At 42.0% G+C, this 26,825-nt stretch overlaps 3 protein-coding genes across 4 annotated transcripts; 2 read left to right on the forward strand and 1 right to left on the reverse strand.

Moving 5' to 3' along the window:
• Positions 1-595: 595 nt before the first annotated feature.
• Positions 596-8,441, forward strand: tmem71 (transmembrane protein 71). 2 transcript variants are annotated; one of them, XM_067253249.1, is made up of 10 exons: positions 596-740; positions 3,369-3,464; positions 3,892-3,940; positions 4,095-4,307; positions 4,891-5,075; positions 5,450-5,635; positions 5,796-5,865; positions 6,077-6,138; positions 6,224-6,273; positions 6,373-8,441. In XM_067253249.1, exons 2-10 carry the CDS (start codon positions 3,434-3,436, stop codon positions 6,394-6,396), a joined length of 870 nt encoding a protein of 289 aa, XP_067109350.1. In that variant the 5' UTR covers positions 596-740; positions 3,369-3,433; the 3' UTR covers positions 6,397-8,441. The 2 variants fall into 2 exon arrangements, with proteins under 2 accessions (XP_067109350.1, XP_067109351.1); XM_067253250.1 differs by lacking the exon at positions 596-740 and adding an exon at positions 2,710-2,851.
• A 256-nt stretch (positions 8,442-8,697) lies between these two features.
• Positions 8,698-13,779, reverse strand: LOC136958901 (gastrula zinc finger protein xFG20-1-like). Its single transcript, XM_067253030.1, has 8 exons — positions 13,390-13,779; positions 13,150-13,265; positions 12,866-12,962; positions 11,708-12,658; positions 10,740-11,063; positions 10,529-10,635; positions 10,298-10,412; positions 8,698-10,146 (listed from the first exon to the last, which is right to left on the reverse strand). The coding sequence occupies exons 1-8, from the start codon at positions 13,637-13,639 to the stop codon at positions 9,194-9,196; spliced, it is 2,913 nt and encodes a 970-aa protein (XP_067109131.1). The 5' UTR covers positions 13,640-13,779; the 3' UTR covers positions 8,698-9,193.
• A 1,867-nt stretch (positions 13,780-15,646) lies between these two features.
• Positions 15,647-26,825, forward strand: LOC136958902 (potassium voltage-gated channel subfamily H member 2-like). The gene is made up of 6 exons (XM_067253031.1): positions 15,647-15,722; positions 16,461-16,691; positions 23,246-23,410; positions 23,590-24,033; positions 24,158-24,366; positions 26,760-26,825. The coding sequence occupies exons 1-6, from the start codon at positions 15,647-15,649 to the stop codon at positions 26,823-26,825; spliced, it is 1,191 nt and encodes a 396-aa protein (XP_067109132.1).

Genomic DNA, 26,825 nt, shown 5'->3' on the forward strand with positions numbered 1-26,825 from the left:
TAAAATAATGTTAAATGATTAATCCAATTCTTTTTTAATTCAATGAACGTTCAGTAACTCATAACCACTAGATGACACTGCTGCATAGCCAGGTCATATGTCACGTGAGGATGACAAACCCATCCATGCATTTTACAAATATGAACTATACAGTATATTATGCAAAATAAGTAAATGTTGTCAAAACAAATTAGTGTCACAGTATTGACATGCAGCATAATAAAAGCAATTTGTCTGCATCTTGTTTTCAATAGCAGATCATGACAAGTGGCTAATCGTAAAGTACAGTGCTCATTCTAGTCCATGTCTGGTATTCATTGTCATCATAAGATCTGCTGAGATTTGTTTAGCAATATTTGAGGGAGGAAATGAGAATTAATATAAAAAGTGAACTACTTTCACTGAGCACTTTATATTTATTCTCGAGTTGAAGTAGCTATAAATGCAAACCAAATCGAAATGTGTTTGAGAATATCCACGTATTTTGGATTATTTGCAGAATTAATTTCTGTATTTTGAGTTGGGCAAGCTAAGATCACCCGCCTCCACACTACAACTTGTGGTATTTCACCACTGTAAGCGAGGCTTTGCGGGCTGCGGGTGTGCTGTCAAGCAGGAAGACAATTCAGTTCAAGTTCATGTTTCTTTGCGGCTATATCTCAAATCCAAAATAACTGTTAAACTTAACGCACATTTACTAATGTATGAGGTCGAATAACGGATTTGAAAAACGAGAGCTGGTAAGTAGACCGATCTATATCGCGTTATGGGGATCCCCCTTTGTTCTTGCTGTCCTATTTCCTCGACTTTGAACTTGAAATAACGTTTGGTAAATGTATTTCAATATATTCATATATATTATTTTATAAAAATAGGCGAATGTGACTTGGCTACACTGCAATGTATAAACTGTTCGAATATGTTCTTTCTGTGCATTACACCTAAGTTCTCACACATAAGAGTTTAAAACAAAAACATCACGGAGATGCTCAGCATGATTCATACACAGAAGAACTGAGGGTTGACTAACCTATATAATTTTTTTAAAGAACAATATGATTAGCCTACGATGACTGTTCCTACTGTAGGACGACTATCACTGCAGTACCCCATTTTCTTCACCAATGGCATCATCGAGTCTTGCAGTAGTCTGTGACGGTGTTTCTTCCAGCATCATCACCAGTGATGCCGGGTTGCGGCCTAGTAGTTTAGGATCTATCCCCTTGACTGCTATTGAGGAACATGTTGACAGTTTGTAAATGTAATGCTACTTAATTATTTCCTCGTTATAATTTATGATAAAATATTTAGATTTAAATCAATTCTACATGTTTACCATCATCGCCTAGAAGATATAGCTAATTTGTTTAATAATTCCACACAAATATCACCTTCTATTGCTTTCTTTGACAATAATGGACATACAAGTACAGATCTAAGATCTAAGCGCTGTATCAATCTATTATGGCCATGATAGTAATGGTTATATTATATGATGGGCCTTTGTTTGTAGATTAGGTCAGATTGTTTGTAATAGATTGTCTACTGTGTTTAGCATTATGTGTTAGCTTATATTATTACATATTATGTTAATTCTTATTAAGAACTTTGACAGATGATATGCAAGCAGCAGTATTTTATCGCCTCTTCTCACACTTCCAAGACACAAGAAGTTAGTTGCCTCTGACACTTCCTGGGTTATATATTTAGATGGTTTACGGTACATAAGCTTTAGATAATCTTACAAACAAATACACCCTGGGCAACAAGACTGCAAGCTTTAGTTGTTAATGTACATTATATTAAACTCAACAGCCCAGTCCTCTGGGTTCACATTACTAGACTGCTTGTCGGCTATCTGAACTCACTGCCTATTTTAGTACAGGGAGATAGGGAACTCTTAGCATGAGGCCCATACTTGGGTAACTTAGGACAGGTTTGACTCAATGTTTGAAGACCAGTGGAGCAGTGGCTTAACTTATACAGGGTGGGGCACGACACATGCTGGTCTGCTGGTGTCACATACCTAACAATGGCAGTGGAGTTGGCGAATCAGGGATTCAAATATATTTTTTACTGAAATTCAAGTCAAATTTTGTCAAAAGTATGGTTAATAATACAAAAGGAACATCTTAAAAGTCTCCTCGAAAACTTGCCTAGAAAAGATGGTCTCTAAGCCCACTTCATACACACCATTGTGGAATGTAACTTTCCCTTAGGACACTACTGTGATAGGACACTGAAGGCCTCTGTTCATTCAGTCAGTATCTCTTGTTTCCTGTGTCACCAGACCAAAAGACCGTTAGAAACTGAGGTCTGACCCACATAATATAATGAGCCAGGAGTCATAGAGCTTTTCCATAATTATTTTCATAAGATGTTTGGCTCCTCACTACACAAGCGAACACAAATTATTAATTTATTGGGGTTGCCAATAAACAAGGTAAATTCAGGTTTTTGGAATAAAATATCTTTCTGAGCCGAGGGAAATCTTACTCTCTTACCATTGTAGTCATTGGATTGGATTTTGGGACATTGTTGTATGTTGTCTACAGTACTCAGACAGAAACGATAACCAGACACATGCAGTAAGCCTTAGTGAGGAGCTTGCAGTCATGATAGAGTTAACAGGAAAAGCGACCTCACTGTAAGGGAACTTTGTTTTCCTTTTCTTCCCACAGATTTTTCAGGCAGTTTTTCTCAGGGCTTCACATAGTACATATGTTGGACAACGGGAGAAAAGATGCTGCCCAACAGAGTAGAGATGTGTAGTGCTGTATTTAAGATAACTTAATGGCAAATAAACTGTTTAAAGTTTAAAAATAATCGGAACTAAAGAACAATTATATGGGTAAGATTGTGTGTCATAAATAAAAGTCTCCAGTATGAGTTTGGAATGTCAGTTTTGCAAATTTCCATTAGAACCAAATGAGCTATAGATACCTAATGGAGGATTAAAAAAATCCCTGACAGCACACAGATAAGCTAAAGAAGGGTCAGTCTTAGACCTCAAGAAGCAAATAACGCTACCATGGTAGTAATTTGCTGACTTAAAGGGGAAGAAGTAATGGAAGGAGATAAAGCAAGGCTTATGTTCTTTTAACACGAGGGGTACTTGCATGTCTTTCCTCTGTAATCTGCTCATATGTTTGCTTTGCTTCTTGTGTACATTTACCGGTTTTACTGGTTCCAAGATATTCTCTAATGTAAAAATGTATAGTTTCTGGTGAGGTATTTTATATCTCTGACGAAGGAATCCTCAGTTGTTTTCCCAGAAATTCCAATCCTGGTGAGTGTCAACAGTCGCAGAACTTGCTCTCCCTTTTTGTTTTGTATTCTCTAACGGACCTTTTTAATGTGTTTTCCAGATTGAGACCAAGCTGTCATCACACGTGCTCCGTTCCCTCAGACAGTGTGGTGTGTGCAGCCAGCCATGGCTCTGCTCTTCAGTAGGGCTGTTACAAGTATGTTATATATTTCCTACAGCTGTTTCTACAAATTTTTTGATCACTTCGAAACTAAAATTATTGAGCATACATCTATCAGGAAACCCTACACACCAAAATATCTCCTTTAAGAAATGTACATTCTTGTATAAATGAGGATATCGTTAGCCAACCTGCATGTCTGCAGTGTGTTTACTACAATGTTGTTTAATCACATTCAGCTAGTTTCAAAAACCTAGCCTTGTAGCTTCTTCTTTCAACTAGAGTGAATAGTTATTGCTTTATACATTTCAGTTTTGGAGAGGAAAGTTAAAAAGTAAATATTAATTAACAAAGTTATTTCGTGTTACAGTCTTTCAGTGAGATGATTTGAATAGAAATAGGAAAACAAAGTGAGTAATCAACAACAGTGCATATCAACAATGCATTGTTCCCCTTGTGTCAGGTTCACCTTTAAGAAAGAGACAACCAGTGGCTGATCAGTCATGTCAGAGGTGATGCACTGCTTCTCTCTCTTCCAATACAGTATCAAGTATTTTTATGTAAACTACCATATATATATAAATTGTACAACATACAATTATCAATTGTACAATGTAAATATTCAAATGTATTTCTTAATATCTGTGTGTCTATATTTCCCTGTAGCCTTGGACTGTCCCTCCTGTCACCAGACTCGTCCTACGAATGTTATTCCGTCAACCCTGTGACAGGCTCCCCCTGCTGCTGCCGACGCAGCCCCCGCCTCCTCTCCAACGGTTACTACGTCATCACGGAGGACAGCTACGCCTGGGACGATGAAGGCAACGTGTCCCTCACTCCCTCAAAAATCAACGTTTCCTACAAGGAGAATCTAGTGAGGTAAGATGTTAGATATTTACCATGAGATGACCTCAGCAACAAGCAAAGGTTGTTGCTTTTGTGTTTCAAACTACAAATATCCTCAGAGTCGATATGTAACTCTCAAGAGTGTCGCCAGATAGATGACTGGGTAACCATGCACGTCAAACACGAGTGTTCAAACACTAGCCATGTTTGTAGGAATGAGGTAATGTGCTGTAGTCTATAGGAGAGAGCTACACAGAACGTGTTAGTCGAGTTCCAGAGTCCTATAAATTCTTTGTGCCTTACATCTGGCTGGGTTGAGGCCTGTTAAATTATGTCATCTTGTTCTGTTGCTACGATATTTCTTATGGTGTCAAGCAGTTCCTAATCAACATAAAGGGCTCTTTTGTGCTCTGAAAAAAAGATTGCCTGGAAGGAAAGGCTTGGTTGAAAGAGAGCTAATTACATTTTGTACCTCGCTTGGCAAGAACATATAAATACATAATCACTGTCATGTCAAGCTTCTCATTCACAAGAATATTTGAATAATAGTGAATAGAATGAAAAACAACTATGAATATGAATCTCATGCTCAGTCTGCATGTGTCTGACCGTGTAGAGTGTTCCGGCGCAGACGGAAAGCACGAAGGTCCCTGGCCAGTCTGTTGAGTGACATGACTGAGACGTGTCAGTCTTGGCTGGATGAGAAGGTGTTTGGAGGGAAGCGTTTTGCACCACTGGCAGAGTCGTCCTGGGTAGAGGACAGCACCACCACACTGGACACCAGCTGCAGCTTCACATATGGTGAGGCCCATTAGGACTGCTTGGGATGCTTTTTTAGGGGCTACCTTTGTAGAGGAAAAGTCTTTTGGCTTCCATACCTGGAGCTCACAATAACAATGAGCATGGATTTATTGTACTAATATTCTTTCAATGGTTTAATTAACATTACATTTTCATTTATTTTGTCGTGGCAACTTTAGTGAACTGGAGCATTTACAAATGCTAACAAATACACAAGAGTGGATTTGTTATTCAGTATGACATGATTAAAGATCTGCTTGCAGAGATGATCTGATTCTGATATCCCATGTATATGGCACAGGCTGGGTGGCCATGTGAATATTAACAGGCTAATGTTTCTTGACTTCACTTGTGCCATCTCCGCCAAACCATAGACCACAGTGACATCACAGCCCCACCAGAGAAGTTGGCTCAGGAGCCTGTGATCCAGGAGGAGATTTGCTCTGAGACCTGCTACTCACAAGAGCAGTTCACCCAATCACTGGGGGGTCTCTTGGATGTCCCGCCTCCCTCCACATTCCACTCCCATAGCTGCTGTCTTCCAGAGTCCCAACCAGAAGGTGAGATGCAGTAAAATGACTAAATGTAATTGTTTTGAGAAATTACTTCCATTAAAATGTAGCACTTATAGCTATTTGTTGGTGGGTTCAATTTGGATGGGTAATTTTTTGTACGGAAAGACATGTGACTTGTAGAATTAATCAAAGCTCTGTGTTTCAGACTGTCCTACAATGAAAGCCCTCTTCCTTCTCATCTTCACTGTATTTGTCTTCACTGCCATATTTTCAGGGTAAGTTGTTAGAAAGTCTAAATCTGAATGAAACAAGAGTTCCAATTGTTATTCACTGTGATTTCAAATGCAGAACAACACAGGTATAGTCTGTGCACAGCATCTGGATTTCTCAAAGCTTTCTGGCTATAGGTCTAAAAATGATAGACATTAGTTTGTGCAAAGAACCATGTTCCTAATCCTAACCTCTATGTAAAACACTTTTACCCAGGTGCCTGTTGAGGGGGCTGACAATGGCATTTATAACCTTCCTGCTGATAATGACAACTCTGTGTAAGTACACTATGGCTTCTGAATTTGTGTTTTCAATTGTTTTTCAATAGTGTTGTCAAAGTTTACAAAACTGTGCTATTTACAGTCTTCACAAAGTCTGGACCAATGGGCAAGTGGAGAAAAGCTAAGACGGAGGTGAGTCATTTTACTTCAACATTGTAATATGTTGTATTATAGTTAACTGTCAAACTATTTAGATGGTCAATCATTTTTTTTTTTACTTTTTCCTTGTAGGATATTACATCAAGAAATGAATAGAGAGAAAAGAAGAAGTCCCTCTCTTTCTCTTTTTCACACACCGGTTAGCCTATTCATGAAATGTTTATTCATAGAGGTGAATTGCGCTGATAGGAAAAGGTATGGAAGTTGACAAAAGGAAAAAAAAGGACTGATGAAGGGGATGGGATGAAACCTCGAGTAAATATTTCACATTTTATTATAAAATTGCATGTAGGTTGCACACAAGGAACTGAACTGAAAGTGAGTTTAGAAGATAACCTTATCTAAGTATATTTATGCTATCATTATGTATATCACATTTTTAAATGTGATATACATGAATATATACAGAATGTGTATTCCAGATGTTGTACTTTATATTGTTAATAGATCTTGGCTTTTTTGGGCTGTCCAACGTGACCGATTTTGTAGCTTCCAGTACTGTATTTCCAGTACAATTTCAGGTTGTAAATTAAGTAGCATATACATGCAAGGGAATTAATTACCTTACATTTGTTAATGTAAAGAGAGCTGTGACAAAATCTAAATTGAACCAAATGTGCTAAACCTTATCTACCTGGAATTCCAATGATCAAAGTGCCAATTTTCCTGAGGAAATTATACATGATAAGTGCCTTCTTCGTCTCAGCTAAGAACACGTGGGGACTGCTAACCCTTAGATGCCAATGTCGTGCCTATAAACAGAGTGGGACTTGAATCTGAAAGCGCAATAAGCAGCTATAATACAGGGGCATGTCGATGTGAATACTTACATTTGAATGCTCTGGGCTTGGTTCAGGGTCAATTTTGCTGGTAAGAATCGCAGGTGCAAGGGATATTTGTAACTTTGATCTGCCTTGTTATTTACCCCTTATCCTTATTTGGAGATTATGTGACTATTCTTCAAATCAAAATCAAATGACTAAGTAGGTTCTCTGTTTCATTCACAGTTGGCACAATGCTTAGCAGTAAAGAAAATCATACTTGTATTGATATATGAATATGATTTGGTTCTTAGTCCAGTCAGAAGGATTTCATGTTTTTAATCAGGAAAAGAAGTGTGGCACAGGTACACACTGTACTGTACAGTATGTACTGTACTCCTTTATAAAGTTTGACTTTATAAAGTTTTGTATGATATGGTCATGTTTGGGCCTCAAACTATGCCAAGCTTTTTAGATAATCAAAATAAAACTATAAGGGATGAATTGTGCTTGATTGGCAGGAATCAACCCTTTTCTGAGTAATATTAAGGTATAGCAGTTGTTTGTGTCAGTGTTTGCATCATCTATTTCTAGGTATTGTCCTTGCAAAGGACATAAGTGTCTTGAGAAGTATTGTTTTATTTACTCATATTAAGTGACAAATCTGATCTAATGACGAATGGTAAATCAATACTCTATCGATGAACCAAAAATATTAAATATGATTGTTTATTTTTGCCAATTGGAATGTTGGATGTTTATTGTAAACACCAATGGTAAAATATGTTCATAGATGTTACATGACAGGAAATTGACTTTTGATGTCCATGCTTTTGATTACAATGACAAAATATAGCATTCGGCAGAATTTACCTATACAAGGTGGTATTACGTCTGTTCCCTAATTGCTTTATAGTAGTGCTATCACTAGCTGTTATAAAGCAATATTTCTGTTGTTAATAGGACCACTTGGGTTATCAATCATGTTTTCCAAAGATGGATTTATGTTGTACTTAGTATGTTAAGTATACATGTTTTTGCACTTATAAATGACACCTTATACATTGATGTTCACGCATTTGGTTGTGTATATGTAAATGTTAGCAATGTCTTCAGAATTGTTGTTAAGCTCAACGATTGCTCTTAGTAAGTGCTAGCCAGCACTATGCAACTAAACCTTAAATGTTTAGATACTTGGCAAATTGTGTTCAATCGGATGGCACATGTCCTTCCTGTAAAATTAAGAGCACAGCAGTCAATAAAAGTGGGCCAATAATATTAACGATTGCAGCTTATGTCTGCAAGCTTACAAATACATTTGTGATAAGTAACATGTTGCCTATACAGTAATTGTGGACTTTTTAATAAAAACGTTTTTAACTAGCAAAAACCTTGTGACCAAAGGTGTTTTCTGTCATTTCAACATCTGCAACACTTCAACTCAGACACAACATACCAAATATTCATCAGTGAGTTATATAAATGCAACTTCTTATCTTGATTTGTGCAACATGAGTTAATGTTTCATTAAGAAATGAAAAATGTTCAACATTACCATTTCATTATCATTTGAGTAATCACTGAAAACAAATAAAATCACTGGATAATAAAAACCAGATTGAGACAATGAGCTTTATTTTACAAACTAACACCTCAAATGTGTTGAATATTTTGACACAAACACACCACAAACAACCTTCAGAGTTAAGATCGGAACTGCCAAATGAAACCATGCCACAGTACTATTTTCACTTAGTAAACCTCTTGAACCCAATACACACTAACTTTATCATGTAAAATGAAAACCTTGGGGATCATTGGAGGTTGCCAAGAACCATCAAACCAAATTGGTATTTTGATTTTAAGGCAGATTGGGTCTGTGTGGATGCTGGGTTGACATGGTTATGATTTTCATCTGGATTTTCAACTTCTAACCACTTGCCAAACAAGTGGTTAGAAGTTGATGTGCTTTTGGCATTGTTGACCTAACGAGTTTCAATGGTGACAAGGTTATGAAATGTTTGGGGCTATCTCGTTGTTATGATCAGTGACCTATGCACTTTTGTAAAACTCTCTCTTGGAAGTCGCTTTGGATAAAAGCGTCTGCTAAATGCATAATTGTAATGTAAATGTCACTGAAAAGTGGTCGGCAAATGTTTTTCTCCTTCATGAACAGTGACATGTCTCCTGAGATGATTGGCAGAAATGAAAGTCTTGCCGCAGTGCGGGCACTTGAACTGCTTACAGCCTGTATGTACGCTCATATGTACTTTGAGGGAACCCGACTGTGCAAAACGTTTCCCACAGTGCATGCAACCATAGCGTCTCTCTCCCGTATGAACGCTCTGGTGACGCTTGAGGTTGCTGGAGTCGGAGAAGCGTTTCCCGCACTGCGTGCAGCTGAACGGCTTCTCTCCTGTGTGAACCCGCATGTGAGTTTTCAGGTTCTTGAGACAAGCCAGAGTCTTTCCGCAGAAACTACAAATGAACAGCTTTTCCAAGCCGTCACTGTTGTAATTAGGGACACTGCTAGAACTGTTATGGGAAACCCAGTCATCGTCGACCATGAAGGCACTGGGTCCAGTGTCCATGTCATCTCTGACGGTCATTTGGGTTTCTTCTGCAGACAAGGGCTCCCTCTGTCTGTTGTCTCTGTAACTTGCAGGCTGTTGGTGCTCAGCTATAGAGCGACTTACCTCATCGACAGCAAATTGGAAATCGTTGCTCGAATCAGAGTGAGCCGTTCCGGAATTCACACTCATTTTTAAAGAATACGAGCACCCTGGATCCTCAGTCAATGTATGTGTACTATGGGACCCATGTTGACTGTGGGGCTCATATAACATACAGTCAAAAGGAACTGGATCTATTATCGGTAGACCATCACCAGTTTCCAAGTCTGCGCTTTGAGACCTTTTGTTGGCATTTAGGTTTTTAGGTTCAGAAAGTAGCGTTTTGTTCGTGTCACCACTCGACCAAACGCAAGAGCTTGCACTACTTTGCCCCATTATTTCCAGTTTGCTGATTGCCTGAGCAGCTTCCGAGTGTACTATGGAATCTATTGGTCCTCCAACGGTGCCATGACCTGTAGCCCCATGAAAAGAAACAGCATAAAACACTTGAAATAATATCATGCACATACCAATTTTCGTAACTGCTTAAAACTGCTTTATCTGGCATACTGTCTTGACAAAGTGCATTTCACAGCAGACTGTCTTACCATACTATATACTTACTCTCTCTTTCCGGTTGGTCAGAGTTCTCCCAGATATCATCAGTCCTCTCCACTTTTATGACTAGTGGTTTGGGCTTCAACCCAGTTAGTGCCGCAGATTGGGTGATTGAGACCCCCTAGAATCAAGGGTGATATAATACAGACGTCAAAAGGCAGTAATAAAAGCACAGCCTACACACAATGTAAGGGTGTTTAAACAATGTTAAATGTACATTTGAAAAAAGTTATCCACCTTTTTTTGTTTGGCGGTCTGCCCGTCATCAGAAGGGTCATCATCCATACAACTGGTGCCAGGGGAGGCAAAATGGGAATCAGCGTTTCTCCGAAATTGTGCCTCTACTAGAACAAATCGAGACACACATTATGCTGTAAACGTGAAGACGCCTAAAATCTATTGCTTTACAAAACGTGTCTAAATTAGTCAACGTGAAGTAGAAACTTACAGCTTGGAGTCCTTTTCGAATCATTCACAAGATTTGCTCGAGCTCGACTGCTTGCAAAAATTGAGCTTCCTATTCCCGCTGTTCTTAGTGCAGACGCACGGGCAACTTTAAGCTCCATCAGACGCATTTTTCTTTTTAATACCTCATTCTCCTTCTGACTTCGCGTTATTTCTAAATGCAGTACGGCATAGCCATTGTCAACGAGTTCGCATATTTCAGCCACGGCCGCATTTGCCAGTACCTCCATAATGGAGGCTAGCTGCGTTTGAAATGTAACTGAATTTGACATCGTGTGTGTCGATCTGTTGCCTTTAGAAAGAGTATCTGTAAAAAAGAGACCGTGTGTGGATGCTAAACGAACAATAACGACTTGTTTTCTTTTCTCATCACAATGTAAATAGGGAGCTGATGCTGACCAGGAAGTACTTAAGACAGTTTTTTTTCCTACCGCGCACGCGTACTTTAAATCCCAACTATGTGGCCTCTGCCCAGTGCCCATACATGTTCATTGTTCAGGCTCAGCATCTTTGTCAATGGAACACTAATTATGCAATATCATGAATTTATTAATGTTGCTACATCATTAATGTATTGAACAGAATATTCATTGTGGCATACTACTACAGTTGCAATTACGTCTTACATATTAGTCGATTGGGCAATAGAGATCTGTGGGGTGGGCTACTTGTAATGGCGAACCTGACTATCCAAAACTACACATGAGAGAAAAACAAGCATTCTTTTCCGTCCTCTTCTGGTGATTTGCATGTAATGGAAAATATTGTTCAGTTATAAAATGCATATCGTAATGCAGGAGCAAGCCAAAATAAAGTCAATAATGTGTTTTCGGATTGCTCGAGAAAGTAAATTAAATCAAACATTAACATATGGCTTCAATTTTATTCCATGTATGTATACAGTATGTAATAAACAGTAGAGTGAATGTAAGATGTCATAAAAAGGTTTTCAATGTATATCTCCAATTCGAGTTCCAGAAGAATGAGGATGGTTCTTCTGCAAGTGAATTCTAAGGTTGTGTTTTACAGCAAATCGTAAGCCACAGTGGATGCAGATGAATGGTCTTTCTCCTGTATGAACACCTTTGTGTCTGATGAGATTACTGGAATCTGCAAACCGCTTTCCACATAGTGGACAACCATATGGTTTTACCCCTGTGTGAATTGTCTGATGTTTCCTAAGATAACTTGCTTGGCCAAATCTTTTCCCACAATGAGAACAGCTATATGGTTTCTCTCCTGTGTGAACTCGTTGGTGAGCCTGGAGATATCTTTGACCAGTGAAACTCTTCCCGCAAAACCCACATATGAACTGCTTCTCTTGACTGCCCCCTTCATGTATGTCATGTTCTGTGTTTGGTATGATTCGTTGGGTAGTAGGCAGTTTAAACCTAGCTCTGTTGTCTCTTTGGCTCTTTCGACGACTCAAGAAATGCCTCTCGCTTAAGTTACCACAGCCACCAGGAACAGACGTACCTTTCTGCATTTGAAACTGTAGTGTATTTCTATTAGATTTATAATGGTCATTGTGGGCTTCAGGATCCAGCATTACAACTTTCGGTTTAACCGTGTGAAATTTGACATTTGACAACTGTCCCCTAGTAGTACTTGTCTCATCTGATGACATCTGTGTCCCAGGGCTGCCTGAGAAGTATGAGGGGATGATATCAGCAGCATTAGAACAAGCTGGGTCTTCAGAATCAGTTTCAGTACTTGGAAACAGACTCTTAGTCAAATGTGTAGCAAATCCTGTGTTTCTCTGTTCAACAGACATGTCCTCCATTTGTTCAAGTGTTTGTTCCTCCGGGTCTGCTTTGATAACCAGAGTGCACTCTTTAGAAACATGGTTTGTCCGATTCAGCCCCATTTTGTCAATATTCCCTTCTTCATCAGCACAGCTGCCTATCAAAAGTGCAGAACAATAAACCATTAAAGAATTTGACACTTTAAAACATCAAATCATCAGAACTTACCGTTATGATATGTCACAGAAACTACAACAAGTGTAGTTTCTCACTTGCAAGTGAAACGATTGATACAATATGTGGTCTGTGTAGACATTATACAATGTATATCATGGAATTGTGGCTGACTTGCCCCGTTACTTACTCTGTCTATCGATTTCTAGTTCTTTTTGCGTCCAGGACATATCAAAGTCATCCTCGGGTACTTCTTCCTTGATTAGGATGGGGAATTTCTCCACAGACTGCAAAATAATCACATTTTAGTAACACTTCAAATGCAAAACAAAAACATGGGGCTTAGATGGATGTTTTGTGTTGATATTATTATTATTATTACTGAGAGAATAAGTGTAACATTATACAGGAAACTAATTTCTTATTGATCTATCTCATGACTTTCCCTGAAAAACAGTATTAATTTATTGTAACCTTCTCTGTGTTAGTCAGTAGGTGATCCCCATCTAGGCTTGGTTGTTCTCCACTGACACACAAGCCATCAAACTCTGGCTCCAAGGCAGATCTCCTGTTAGAACATCGATCCTCCTCTTGGGAATAGCACATGTAATTAATGAAACACAGACAAGAGCATTTACATGTGTTGACTCACCATAGTGAATAGAATGAAAGAACTAACTAACTAGAGTGTAGCCAAATTTGGAAGTCGAATACCTGATATCGCATAGAATGGGGTGCGCTCGTGCACCGCAGGCGCGACGTTTCCAAGTCCTAGCATATTACCCATCTCCATTCTCACCAATTTCTCCTTTAGCTCTTCGTTTTCCTTTTGACTTCTGGATATTTCCAAGCGTAAAACTGCATATCCTTCGTCAACAAGTTCACAAATCTGTGCCACGGCCGCGTCTACAAAGACCCCCATAATCGAGGTGACCTGCGTGTGAAAAGGCAAAAAATTCGCCATTATAGGCTTTTGGTCAGAGACTCTCCGATTGAATTTAAAAATACGCCTTGTATGAAAATAAAAGCAAACTGAAGCAGCTGTGTTTTAGTGGTACACAGTGCGTTCCTAATATAAAAAAAACTGGAGGCTACGAAGCAACAGCACTGTTATGTTTTTACAGCCTGATTAGGACTGCTTCCGCACTACAATTCTACGTGATCGCAGAGTACGTTGATGTACGAAATTAGCTAAGGCGAGCAAAAAGGCACAATTCCAGTCACGAAGCTATATGGTTTGCATCTATATTTTAACTACTGTCGCTACTTTGGTTAGAGCAAGTTGTCTTTCAGGCTTCATTTAATAGTAAATGATTGTCTAAACTGCTACATCATCAACTTTGTGTAGGCTATAAAATACATTTTATCTACAGTCTCGATGACAATGGATGCTATGGTTTCTGCAAACCACCAGATGTCCCTGTGCTCTTCATTTCAATGCCATGAAACATTGAAAAAAATAAGCTAACACTACAGAGAGAGACCTTTTAAAGATCCTGTAAAGTGGAATTGAAAATGAGTTTTAAGTTCATCACACCACAGAAGAGTGTTAACTATCCATCCAAATTCGAATGGAACAAAACACCGACAAGTATGTTAAATTAGGGCTTTGAAATCGTGAGAAAATCTGCAGTCTTCTCTGCTTGAGACTGGGGGGGGGGGGGGGGGGGGGGGGGGGGGGGGCGTGTCGCCTGAAGGAGCTGAAGCTCCGCCCCCTCGAATGTATTGAATTCAGCAACAACCCAATATATAAGTCTATGGCAACAACAGCAACACTAGCTAAATCAATTGCAGATATCAGAACAGACGTACCTGCAGTCTCTGGGTGTTTTATGTATTAATTACTTGCCTTTGCATCGTACCAGCTGAGTAACAGAATGCAACCGTCTGTGATCTGACATAGATAGGTCGCTGTGACGTAGATCGGTCGGGTTTTGGCTCCGCCTATACAAAACCTGAGCTGAAAACGGAAGGGAAACTGTTCAACGGTCTAACTCATAGTCTAACTCCACATTTCAGTGCGAAAAGTTTTCGCGCTTTGCACATGCTTTCAGGAACTCATTTCACACGTGCTATATAATGTACTGAGAAGCAAATCATGGAATTTGCTTTACAGGATCTTTAATTGATGCATCCAGATATCTAACGCAATATCCCATAACCATAATGGCAATGCAAACAGTGACAGTCTCACTACTTCCATGTAAACTTATATCAAATATATCACGGGGAAAGAATGTGCCAATCTAGACCCTTAGATCGGTCTGAATGTAGGCCTACCTTAGAGCTGTCGGGACATTTTTGGGTTGTTCATCATCGTGTGAAAACAAGAGTTTTGTGAAAATCTTCAAGTGCTCTCTCCTCTAATCACAACCAGTCTAAATTCTGTTGTAGTATACATCACAATTTGAACACAACTTGTGGTATCTCTTGAACAAGACACCATTCTGTGGCTCTTGAACAAGATCATTTGGGGTTCTGTTTTCATGTAGCCCATATCAGGACATCATATTGATACATTGGATATTATACAATATTGGTTTGGTATTGTGTTTGGATCTTGGTCTGTTATTCTGTTATGGTCTTCCAACCCCCACAGCAGCATCAGCACCAGCCCTAGCCTATCCAGCCCTACGCATGTCAACTATGTAAACCAATAGAACCGAGAATTGCAGCACCCTTTAAAACATGAGGCGGTGCTTTGGAGCGTGGTAAGCAACGACTTGGATGAGCGCAAGTAGCCTAAATATCACTGGACATGTTTATATAAATAGCCTATCTAAATATAGGTTACATATCCTTTATAAATAGCATTAGTCAACTTCTGCGAAAGGAAAATAACAGAATATTAGCACCTTTACCCACGCAGGACTGATTTGGAGAAAACCAGTTAGTGGCGCTGAGCGCAGACACCTGCGACTGACAGGTCAGTCAGTCCAACTTTCATAAGCGCAGGGAAGAGTCTACCAACATGCCTGTCAGACGAGGACACGTCGCTCCTCAGAACACCTTTTTGGATACGATAATACGGAAATTTGAAGGACAAAGTAAGTAAGTCCTTTTTAGCCCTGGTAAACTCTTGGGCGTTTATCAAATTAACATTATCTGTTTCCTCAGACAAATTTCAAGTTGTCTTGTCTAAATAGGATACGATATAAGCAAATCACAATAAATAGATAATCCGCTATATTATTATTAGTCGTCCTTGATATTATATTTTAGGATTTATTTTAAGTAAAATATATTATTAATCGAGTTCTAGTTTTCTGCTATAGGCCTACACTATAAAGAAAGCCAATATGTCTGAAAAAACATTCCATAGAATTCAAGTAAAGTAATTTTTGAAGTGAATAGCACTGTACTGGCTTGTAGTATTTCCACTGTGTTGTTTTGAATGAGAATTCACAGATTCCTGTGAAGGATCACAAATCATTGGCTGTATCTAAGTCGGATAAGAAGATATAAAATAACCTATCCTTTACTGCCAAGCATGATTCTCTTTTCCTTGGGTAATAGCATAGACTAAGCCAATTTACAGTCAAAGTCCTCATATATGTTCAGAATCTTGTGTGTTCGATTGAATTACTAATTAATAACTGTTTACAATTGCTTTCTAAAACGTTATTTATATTTACGGGATCCACTTACACCCAACCCAGTGAGAGCAATCCCACAGGCTCCAGGCTAGATCTTAAACATCCTTAAAACAAATATTTGAGTTAACCCTGTCCTCTCTCTCTTCCTTCCTCACCATCTCTCCTCTACTTTCCTCACTCTCTCCCCAGACCGTAAGTTCATCATCGCCAACGCACGTGTGGAAAACTGTGCCATTATTTTCTGCAACGACGCCTTCTGTGGCATGTGCGGCTACACGCGTGCCGAGGTTATGCAGAAGCCGTGCACCTGCAGCTTCCTGTATGGGCTGCACACCAAGAGGCCGGCTGTGGCCCAGATGGCTAAGGCTCTGCTGGGAGCCGAGGAGAGGAAAGTGGAGATCTCCCTCTATACCAAAGATGGTATGAATCTTGATGTTAGCAACTCTCCTTTTTTGAAAGAAAATGTTCAAGTCTGTTAAGAGGGAGTTTAACACAGGAAATTGTGGTGTGCTATTTCCTCTATATTTGCTGCCTGGTTCTAGAGGTTTCAACACACACATAGAGAGAGAGAGACATATTAAGAGATATTGTATAGGATAGAGTTATCGTTTTTCATGTGATGGCTTGATAGGCCTTGTGTCCCCCGCTGTGTTGGAACACTGATGTTTTCTCACAGTGCACACACACACACACACACACACACACACACGCACGCACGCACGCACACACACACACACACACACACACACACACACACACACACACACACACACACACACACACACACACACACACACACACACACACACACACAGGCGAGTGGACAGACATGCACTCACATACACGAACAGAGCTTCATCCTATAGTCTTGTTAGCTCCTTTTCATCATCAAAGGTCTTGCACCTCTTAACTGTTTCCTAGCAGTCTAAGTTAAGTCATATTCATAAGTGGTTCTATATCTGAATTGAATGTGTTGCTGATATTATTACTAATGAGTGTCCTGATTTACAAGTAAAGTTCCTGTGGTGTACTTACCGTACTAACAATATATAATGGAATGGAGGGAGGATCCCCCCCTCTGCTTTATATAACTGGACTATCTACCTAACTGTCCTGTCACAAGGAATCCCCCCACCTCCTGACTCCACCAACAGACCTGTCTGTTTAACTGACTGTATTCTCGGCCACAGACCTTTCCACTGAAGGAACTAGACAGCCTAGAAAAACAATTTCCCAAATATGACACTCCTATACCATACATATCGAATGCACATTGCTGTAATTGACACTGGTTCGACTGGTGCAGACACAGTCCAGTCTACACGTTTTTCATCTCTGTACGTTTCGCATCCACCCACGACTCCCCTCCAAACAGATCGAGGACATTGTGTTACTGCCTCTTATGAAACATTTGCAAATCCAGTGGTTACCCCAGGGATTTAAGTGGCGTTGTGAGTAATCGTCCTTCAAGCCATCACGATGCACATTGTATTTGGCTCCTATTGTTCTGGTTACCCATCCTCCCACCTGTGTCATAAATCAACCCATTAGAAATATGTGGCTGGTTTTAATGTATTCTAGAGACAGAAACACATCTCCACAGTGACCCAATGACTTCTCTTTGTTTCTGCTGATTGTCAGCTCTTTTTTGCAAACAATATGGCTACTTCTATCGTACCCGACACAGCTTATACAGTGACATGAGCGTACAGTGAGAAATAATACAGTGACAAGAATTCCAAGCCAATTCGTTCTTCCAGGTGCTTGTCCTCAATATACCAGGATATGTAGAAGCTATGAGGATGAAGGACAGAGTCCCCCTGACAGCCCAGGAAGCAGCGACCTCGAGGCATCAACCTCAGTGAATCAATCCAACATGGGAATTAATGTGTTTGCACTTCTCAAGGCAAATGTAGTTTGTGCCTCAGAGTCCTGCTGCAGATATACAGTGTCCATTTACGGAGCTCCTCAGTCGATGGGCTCTCTCCTGTGGATTGGACAACCTTGCTGAAGGAGAAGCCTTAAGCCCAATGCATATAGTATAGCCTGGAATACTCTCACCACTGTGGAGAAGACAGTACCTTATTTAATACTTATCTAGTTTTATTCCAGCTCTATTCAGACCATTGTTGCATGTTATCTACATGATACAAAGTTGTGATTTGTTTGGTTTTTGGTCTCAGGAGGCTAACCTTTCTATTGAAACAAATATTTACACAGAGCTCTGCTAGTTGTTGATTTCCATGTGAAAACGAGCCAATGCTCTGATAAGTGTATAATGTTAAATGATTCTGAAAAGTAATTGCACCCAGTTCTGATGATAGCGTGTGGTCTAGTTTAGTGGAGGAAAGCTGTAGATTAGCAGTGTGTTTTACAAGCAAATCAATATAACATTTTCATACTGTATTTGTGCCACCAACCAATTATCTGGCACTTAAACACTTTCAACAGGTGTGTGGAATCAGCACTCATTACGGCTATTGTCCAGTTGTGTGTAGGCACAGACAGTGAGGGCAATGATGCATACACAGACATAATAAATTGGTTCACAGTGGGAAATATTTTTGGACACATATTCAGGGCGAATGTTACGTTGCACATTAAAAAGTGTCTATCTGTTTTACCACATGACACACTCAAGCATATAGTGGGACACGGATGCATTCCGGTGCCCCTCTCTTGGAGCTTGTGTGTAATTGGCTTTTCAATTTGAAACTTGTTTCTTTGCATATCTACAGTACTTGCTGACTTTCATTTATAATTGGAGGGAACTTTTGGAAGGTTGTATATCATTTCTCTTGTGAGGCTGGGGAACTGAATGTCAGAGTTGTCAAGTCCACCAAGGAGAGTCATTGTAGGGGCCAGTCATAATGTAAAATGGAAACCTAGAGCGGGTGGAGAGTAGAGGGTGGACCCAGGGGTGAGAGGCTGTGGTCTCTCTCTCTTTCGCTCTTTCGCTCTTTCGCTCTTTCGCTCTTTCGCTCTCTCTCATTCTCTCTCGGTCTCTTGATCTCTCTTTCTCGGTCTCTCTCTTTCTCGGTCTCTCTCTCTCTCCCTCTCTCTCTCTGTCTCTCATCCTCCCTTCCTCTCTGTATCAATGTTGGGGTTTCTTTTTGATTAGTTCTTAAGAGACAGTAATCGTATTGAGGAATAGAGGGCAAACATTGAATTGAATTACATTGAATTACAGAGGGGTACGGTAAAGCAAAGCTTCTAATCATATCCAATTAGCTACCGATACAGATAATAAGCTGCTGTGACACTCTCAGCCCTTTCTCCATCAGGACTGTGTCTGATGGGGATTTGACTGGTTGATGAGCATGGCTGTGGGTCTACTTGCGAGAGGGTACATTGTTGTTGTTTAGATGGTCCCTTTTGCAGGGGATCCCTCTCTGAATTTTTTTTGGTTTCTTCCATTTTTTCTCCTGTTGAGAGTTTTTCTGGGAGTTTTTCCTTGTCTTCCTTGAGGGTTTAGGTTGGTTGAGGGGCAGTTCTATGGGCGTATGTGAAGCCCTCTGTGACATGCTTGCGTGTAAAAAGGGCTATACAAATACATTGATTTGATTTGATTTAGCCTTTGAATTAAGTCTCAATGTGGTGTTCTTGCATACTTTAAAAAGTTTATATTCTCTTCTGCTCTATTCTTTTATAACCCTGCTGAGTCCGGTCGTTCCCTCCCCATCACTACAGACATGGTTTCATCAGCACATACTGTATGGATATAAGATCACCTGTCTGGATGAATATTTCAGGTCCAATCTTCACCCCTCTGTCAGTTCTGTTATTGTTTTTTTCCCTGTGAATTATTGCTTTTTTGCACTGAGAGGGAGAGGGGGAGAGGTCGCCACCCTAGTCTCTAGAGTGCATGGTCAGCAGTGGTGACCGTGTGATGAGGCTTGGCCTGCTAGGACAGCTGAATGACGCTCAGGAAGGGTGGAGGGCTTTGAGGACATTAGGACCTTGTCACACATGTAAGTGTGACAATACACACCATGTAAAATAGGAACAGTATTGAGGGGTTGTGCAACTTAGAAGTTCACCACTAATTCATACTATATCCCTTTACTGTACGACACCTAACCCAGTACCCAGTGTGGAAGGCAATATTTTACTTGAAAATAGTTTTTTTTTGAATGAAGTCATTCTAGAACGTCTCAGAAGTCTGAGCTTGACTCTCTGAAAGGCCATTATTTTCTAATGATCCAAGGGAGAAAAGACCCGGGATTAAATACTGTCAGATAATGAGGACTGGAGATCAGCTCCCAGGCAGACATACACAGAATGGAGAGAAATAGATGACAGCAATTAGTGAATACCCCTCCCTGATAAAGATGACTGTCCCCTGAGAGAGAGAGAGCGAGAGAGAGAGAGGGGTGGGGTAGAGAGACCACAGCCTCTCACCCCTTGGGGCCATCCTCTACCCTCTACTCTCTCTAGGTTTCCATTTTCCATTTTGACTGGGCCCTATAATGCCTCTCCTTGGTGGGCTTGACCATTCTGACATTCAGCCTCCTCATGAAGCCAGTCAACTCTCCCAGCCCCACAGGAGTCCTCCATTACTAACACTGGTAGTCACTCTACTAGAGTGAAGACTTTGAAACGTTGCATTTGAAACAAATTTACGTTTCCTTTAATGACGCAACTGAGTAGGAAGCGGTTTGAATGGATCAAGATGAACAATCGACCACCAGATAAATAATCGATATGCTCAAATGACGACTCCACTGTTAATCTCAGCGATCTATTTCTAGCTGTCTGGTGGGGTTATATTAAGTAGAAAATTAGGTTGATATTTTAATAAGGTAATTAATTATTCGGGCTCTACATTTACATTTATTCATTTAGCAGACGCTTTTATCCAAAGCGACTTCCAAGAGAGAGCTTTACAAAGTGCATAGGTCACTGATAATAACAACAAGATAGCCCCAAAACATTGCGAGTAGCCAAAACATGAAGCACATAAAAGCTATACAGTTTATGCTGTGGGTCAATAGTTGACCACTGAATAAAGGAACTTCTAGTACAACTTCTACGGACAAGAGGATGGTTCTCAAGTAAACGTATCTCACTGCAGTCCTTAATGAAACACAATAATACACCCAAACATCGGTGTTAGTGTTTGCTCTCTCTTGGAACAAAAGTTTGAAACATGTCATCGTATGATGACTCAGAGCATATAGAGAGGAGAAACAACCCAAAGGTTGCCCATGTCTGAAATATCCCTTTGTTTGTTTACTTTTGCAGTCTTGCTACATTGTAAAGGGAATACCGGTACAAAGGGAGTGGACATTGTTGTTGTCCCTGATGGAGACTCATCAAGTCATATTCCAGTGCTCACATGTGAATGAACCTGATTGATCGTGGAACTTCCAGGATTAATGTGCTCATTTACATGAGCCTGATTTCCTCTGGGTCCCAATCGCAAATATCAGATATCAATAAAGGGATGGACCTCTGCATGGATAGACAGTCTTTCAAGACAATGTTTCAACAATCTAATCAGTCATCGTTCCAAGAAGGTCTTGTCTCAGATCAGTTTAGATGTTTATTACTGGTTAATGTTCAGCATCGACCTTCAGGACCTCCACAGGAGGAAGAACCAGATGGAGAGCTATCCTAGTTGGTTGTCATTCCTATACAGACATGATGTTTGTGTAGCAGAATTGTATTCTGAGGAAGCGCAGACTGATAAAGAGTTAAATTCAAGTTTATTGTCATATGTACAGGAAACACAAGTATACAAGTACAATGAAAAGCTTTGTGCCGCTGAGCTACCTACAACAGTGCAGGTTTTAATAATCAAATAGATAGTAGCGGACAATAATAACAATAAAAGATAAAAGATAAGATAACAATAATAAAAGAATAATTAAAAAAACAATACACACCTCCTACTGCTAATATGGAAATCCTTCACAAACAGACAGTAATACTGTATACAAGATCTTCTGCCACTGTGTAGTACAATGTGGGGTAGAGAGAGAGAGAGTGAGAGAAAGATAGAAGAAAAGGAAGAGACAGGGTGGTATAGGTCAGAGGGAGAGGCGTAATCTTTTCCAGGGCTATAATCCTATCACTTATTCTAACTCTTGCTACGGTGCTTATGTTTCTATGAAAACTGTGATCCTGTCCCTAATGACCTGCGCCCTCGTCCTTGGCTCTCTAAGAAATGAACACTTCCGGCTCACACACAATCGCTGTTGTTGAAGAAAGGCCTGTCCCTTTATAGCAAAGGAAAAGGTCATACTGTTGGAGGGATGATGTTATTACTGTGCATCTTCTCAGAGCAAAATCCACAATTAAGAAGAACATCCCGTTTTAAACCTCGAGTGAATGCTGAATATGCTTCATATCTTGTTATTTAGCAGTTACAGCAGGAAAGGTGCTATTCTTGGCCCGAGACGATAAGCCTCAGTGTGTATAATGGGGTATCTGTTTGCTCTGCTGTGTGCTCTGTGTGTGTGGGGGGGGGGGATTAGAGTCCTGGAGTGGACCTAGGGGTCCAGTAGCAGATGGTAGAGCTCTGGGTGACTGTATGATATCTATCAGGTGAATTATGACAGAATAAGTGTTTTGTGTCATGGCTCTAATCCTGGATGATACTACGTGTCCCTTGGCCCGGCCCTGTCCTATCCTATCTGTCCTATCTGTCCTTCACGAGGGAGCGCCAGATACTGTAGACACAAACATACACACACACACACACATGCACACACACACACACACTAGTCCTCTGTTGTCTTCCAGGGGTCTCCTATGACATTAGTGCCCTCTGTGAGTTCGATTAGGAGCGAGGGAGGGAGAACTCAGCTCTGCTGTCTGGTTGTGTGTCTCCCTCTACAGGAGGATAAAAACATGGCGTTATCATGAAATCCAGAACTGGGCCCAGCCTAGGAGGGTCTGAATATACAGTATGGAGTCTGAACTGCTACGTGTGTGTGTGTGTGTGTCTGTGTGTGTGTGTGTGCATCCAGGAGTGTGCTTCCAGTGCCTGATAGACGTGGTCCCAGTGAAGAATGAAGACGGTCTGGTCATCATGTTCATCCTGAACTTTGAGCTGCCGTCTGACCCCAGACCAGCCCCCAGCTCCCCCAGCAGAGACCTCAACCCGAAGCTGGCCATCCCCTGGCTCACGCTGGGTAACACCCTGCTTATATAAGCGTGTGTTCACGCTTATAAAAAAAAAAAAGCGTTCAGAGCAACAAGCTACAGATCGAGTGATTTGTTTCCTACTCTGTTTTCACCAGTTTCTCTGCTCATCCTTGCTCCCGCCCCCACCATCTCTCACTCCCATGACCCTTGACCCCCCCCCCCCCAGCACGCCGCCGGAGGTTCCGGCTCCTCCTGCGTTCTCTCAGCAGCAGCAAAGGGTCGCTGCAGGACGACTCCGAGCTGGGACCGCAGCGCAGCATGCCCCCCCTGGGCCACGAGTCCGTCGCCCTGGACAAGCTGCTGTCCCTCCCCGACTGTCAGCGCTTTGGGGGATCCGTGGGGGCTGGGGGTGTGCTGCTGTGGGACGAGGACGACGACCCCCTCGACCCCCCGTCGGAGGCCCCTCCGGTGCCCCTGTCTCTGGCCCTGGGCTGGTCCCACTCCTCCCCCCGCCTGCATTTTCCGTGGAGGGGCGGAGAGGACGGCCGGCAATTCCCTGGACGGTCGTGTGAAAGCCTGGGCAGCATGAGGCACGCTGCCTCCGTGGACGAGATCAAGACAAAGAGGACTCTCCCGGAGAGGAGGCTGCGCCACCGGCCCAGCAGCACAGGTAGGACAGGGGGACGGCTAGGATTAGGGTTAGGTCTTGGGTTTGGGCTGGGGCTAGGCTGGGCTTGGCTGAGGCATGGGCTGGTAACCGAGACCTCTCTCCTCTCCCCTCCCCCCTCCCCCAGGTGCCATGACCCGCCAGAGCAGTATGCCCAACACCACGTCGGACTCTGACCCGTTTCGCTTCCGCACTTTCAGCCAGGCGCAGCAGCTGGTGCACACCTGCATGGACGCGTCGGAGCCCCTGGCGGCGCGGCCGCCCGGCGACAACGACATCACCGCTCCCTGCAAGCTCATGGACCGCACCCACAACGTCACGGAGAAGGTGACGCAGGTCAGTGGCGCTGCTGTGTCATGTGTGTAGGCTACTAACACACGCGTGGCGGGGGAACTCTGGTCCTGCAGGTGGGGGTCACATGTGCCCGGACAGGTGAAACTCCACCTCTGCTCAATTCCCATGACTTGGCTGAAGACTGTTGTTCTCGGTCTAAAGTGTTGCTGCACCAGGTGTCCACACGGTGGCAGCACTGGCATGGGAGCAGCTGTCCCAGCTGGATGGCTGGACTGTGGCAGCTGTAGCTGTAGGTATTTCTGGGTCCGTAATCAACACATTGTCATGTGACAGTGTCACATACAGTGTAGTATATGTACGTCAAAGATGTCCGAATTGGTCTTGAACCACCTGTTCATTGCTTCAGCTGTGGCAACAATTCAAACTAAGCTGTTCAAAGCTTCAGTGACTGCTGTCTTGATACAAAGACCAAATGCCTTGAACTGTAGGGGGTCCACATTCACACACACACACACACATGCATGCACGCACACACACACACACACACACACACACACGCGCACACTGTGATAAATGATAATGTAGAGGTGGACCTATATTTAGTTTAATTACATTTATTTCAAGCCACAGTTTGGCCTTGTGGTAATGATGAGATACACCACATCCACACATGCACAAACACGCACACACATGCACACACCCATCATCATCTTAGCCTCCTCTGCTTGTATCCCAGAATACTGACCCATTTTCAGATCAGCCAATCAATTACCTCAGAACAAGCAGGACGGCTCCTCCCTTCATCACTCGCATAAACAGCCAATGAGAGGGTAGACAAGCCAGTGGGCCAGGCCAGGAGAAACAGGTGCTGATGCGCCTCTGAATGAATCAGACAAACAAAGAGTGGGCAGATCCATAGATAATGGATGAGCAGAGATGAGGATGGATGAGCAGGGAGGACGATGGACGAGGATGGATGAGGGCTTTAGCAGGCTAAGGGACAAGTGACAGGACATGTCAGTAGTGGGGGAAGGCCTGGAGGTTTACACAGATGCAGCTGATGCCTGGAAAAAGGCTGATGGATAAATGACTGTTGTGTGTGTAGCCTCTGGATGCCCTGCCTACCACCTGACATGACCATGATTACACTGCAACAGTTGACAGTTGGTCTGTTAACTCAAGGTCTCACCACGAAGGTCGTATGGAGGTTGTGGAGACGTTCTATGTTGGCTGTGTGTAGAGGTCGTCTAGAGTGGTGTCAACGTTCATGGGACAGGGAATTAATAAAAAAGCAGTTGTAGTACAAGGGTATCAGGTCTGCTTGCATTGTATACAATCGTAAACCAGGTTATGGTAGAAGTTTGTTTTCCATAGCTGTTTAAGACTTTTCTAATCTGTTGCTAGTGTGCAAAAAAGCTGAGAATCCGGACAGTAGGGTTCTCTTCCTCCGCCTCCTCCCCCTCTTTCTGCCTCTGTCCTGACTCAGGCTGTTCCACTTTGCAGTCAGTTGTGCCCAACCTAGCCCAGCAGAGCTGTATATTACTAATAGCAGACTGAGGGGCAGAGCTATCAGCATTACTCACTGTACCCGAGGCTGCTCATGGTAATGGATGACCCTGGGTCTCCTCTAGGACATGCTGTGTGTAGCGGCACAGAGATGGAATTAGAACACTGTACTTCTACTGTGTCTCTATGGAGTTGCAGTCGTGATGGATTCCAGAGATGCAGTTGCTGTGTGTAAAAAGTTTGTAGTTACTAAACATCTCAGAGTAGGATGGCTGATTTACTAAAATCAGGTTCTGTCTTGTTCACGTAATCTCATTTAGCGGACACAACTGCCAGGGATCAGACAGGGCAAGGAGAGGGCAAAAAACACCTCTGTTGGGAAAGTCTGTGATTGGCCGGAATTTGTTGTGGATATTTTTCAAACTGTGTCCTCTGGCTGGGGGGGGGGGGATCACCATGGGGATGAGGAGTGAACTCAGTGTGGGGACAATCAAGCCTAGACTTACACGCAAACACTCACAACCACCTTCTCTCAAACACACACCCACACACACTCACACACACACTCCTTCCAGACTCACACACATACACCTCATAAGACACCTCGTCAGACACACACTCTTCATCAGACACAGCTCCAATCAGTCACAGAAGACTCGTTCAGCCGGCAGTGACGGTCCCTACTGCTGCCTCCCTAAAACAGCTCCCCTGCTGCGGCTGTCTCAGGGCTGTCTCAGTCTAACACCCAGCTGTGCTTCTGGTAGTCCCACTCCCTCCCAATTTCACTCAACCAATTAGGTGCTTCCTTGTTGTGAATCTCGAGATCACATCACAAACGCATTGTATTTACAGGTCAAAACAGGGCTCCGAGCGTCAACAAGACGATAAACTGTTTGCGTGAGCGTTGTTTGTTTAATGTTTATGTACAGTGTGATGAACAACAGTGGCATACGGAGCCTGGCAGAGCGAGTGCCAGCAGCGGGAACAGCAGCTGA

Source organism: Osmerus mordax, chromosome 16, assembly GCF_038355195.1.
Source record: "Osmerus mordax isolate fOsmMor3 chromosome 16, fOsmMor3.pri, whole genome shotgun sequence".
NCBI lineage: Eukaryota > Metazoa > Chordata > Actinopteri > Osmeriformes > Osmeridae > Osmerus > Osmerus mordax.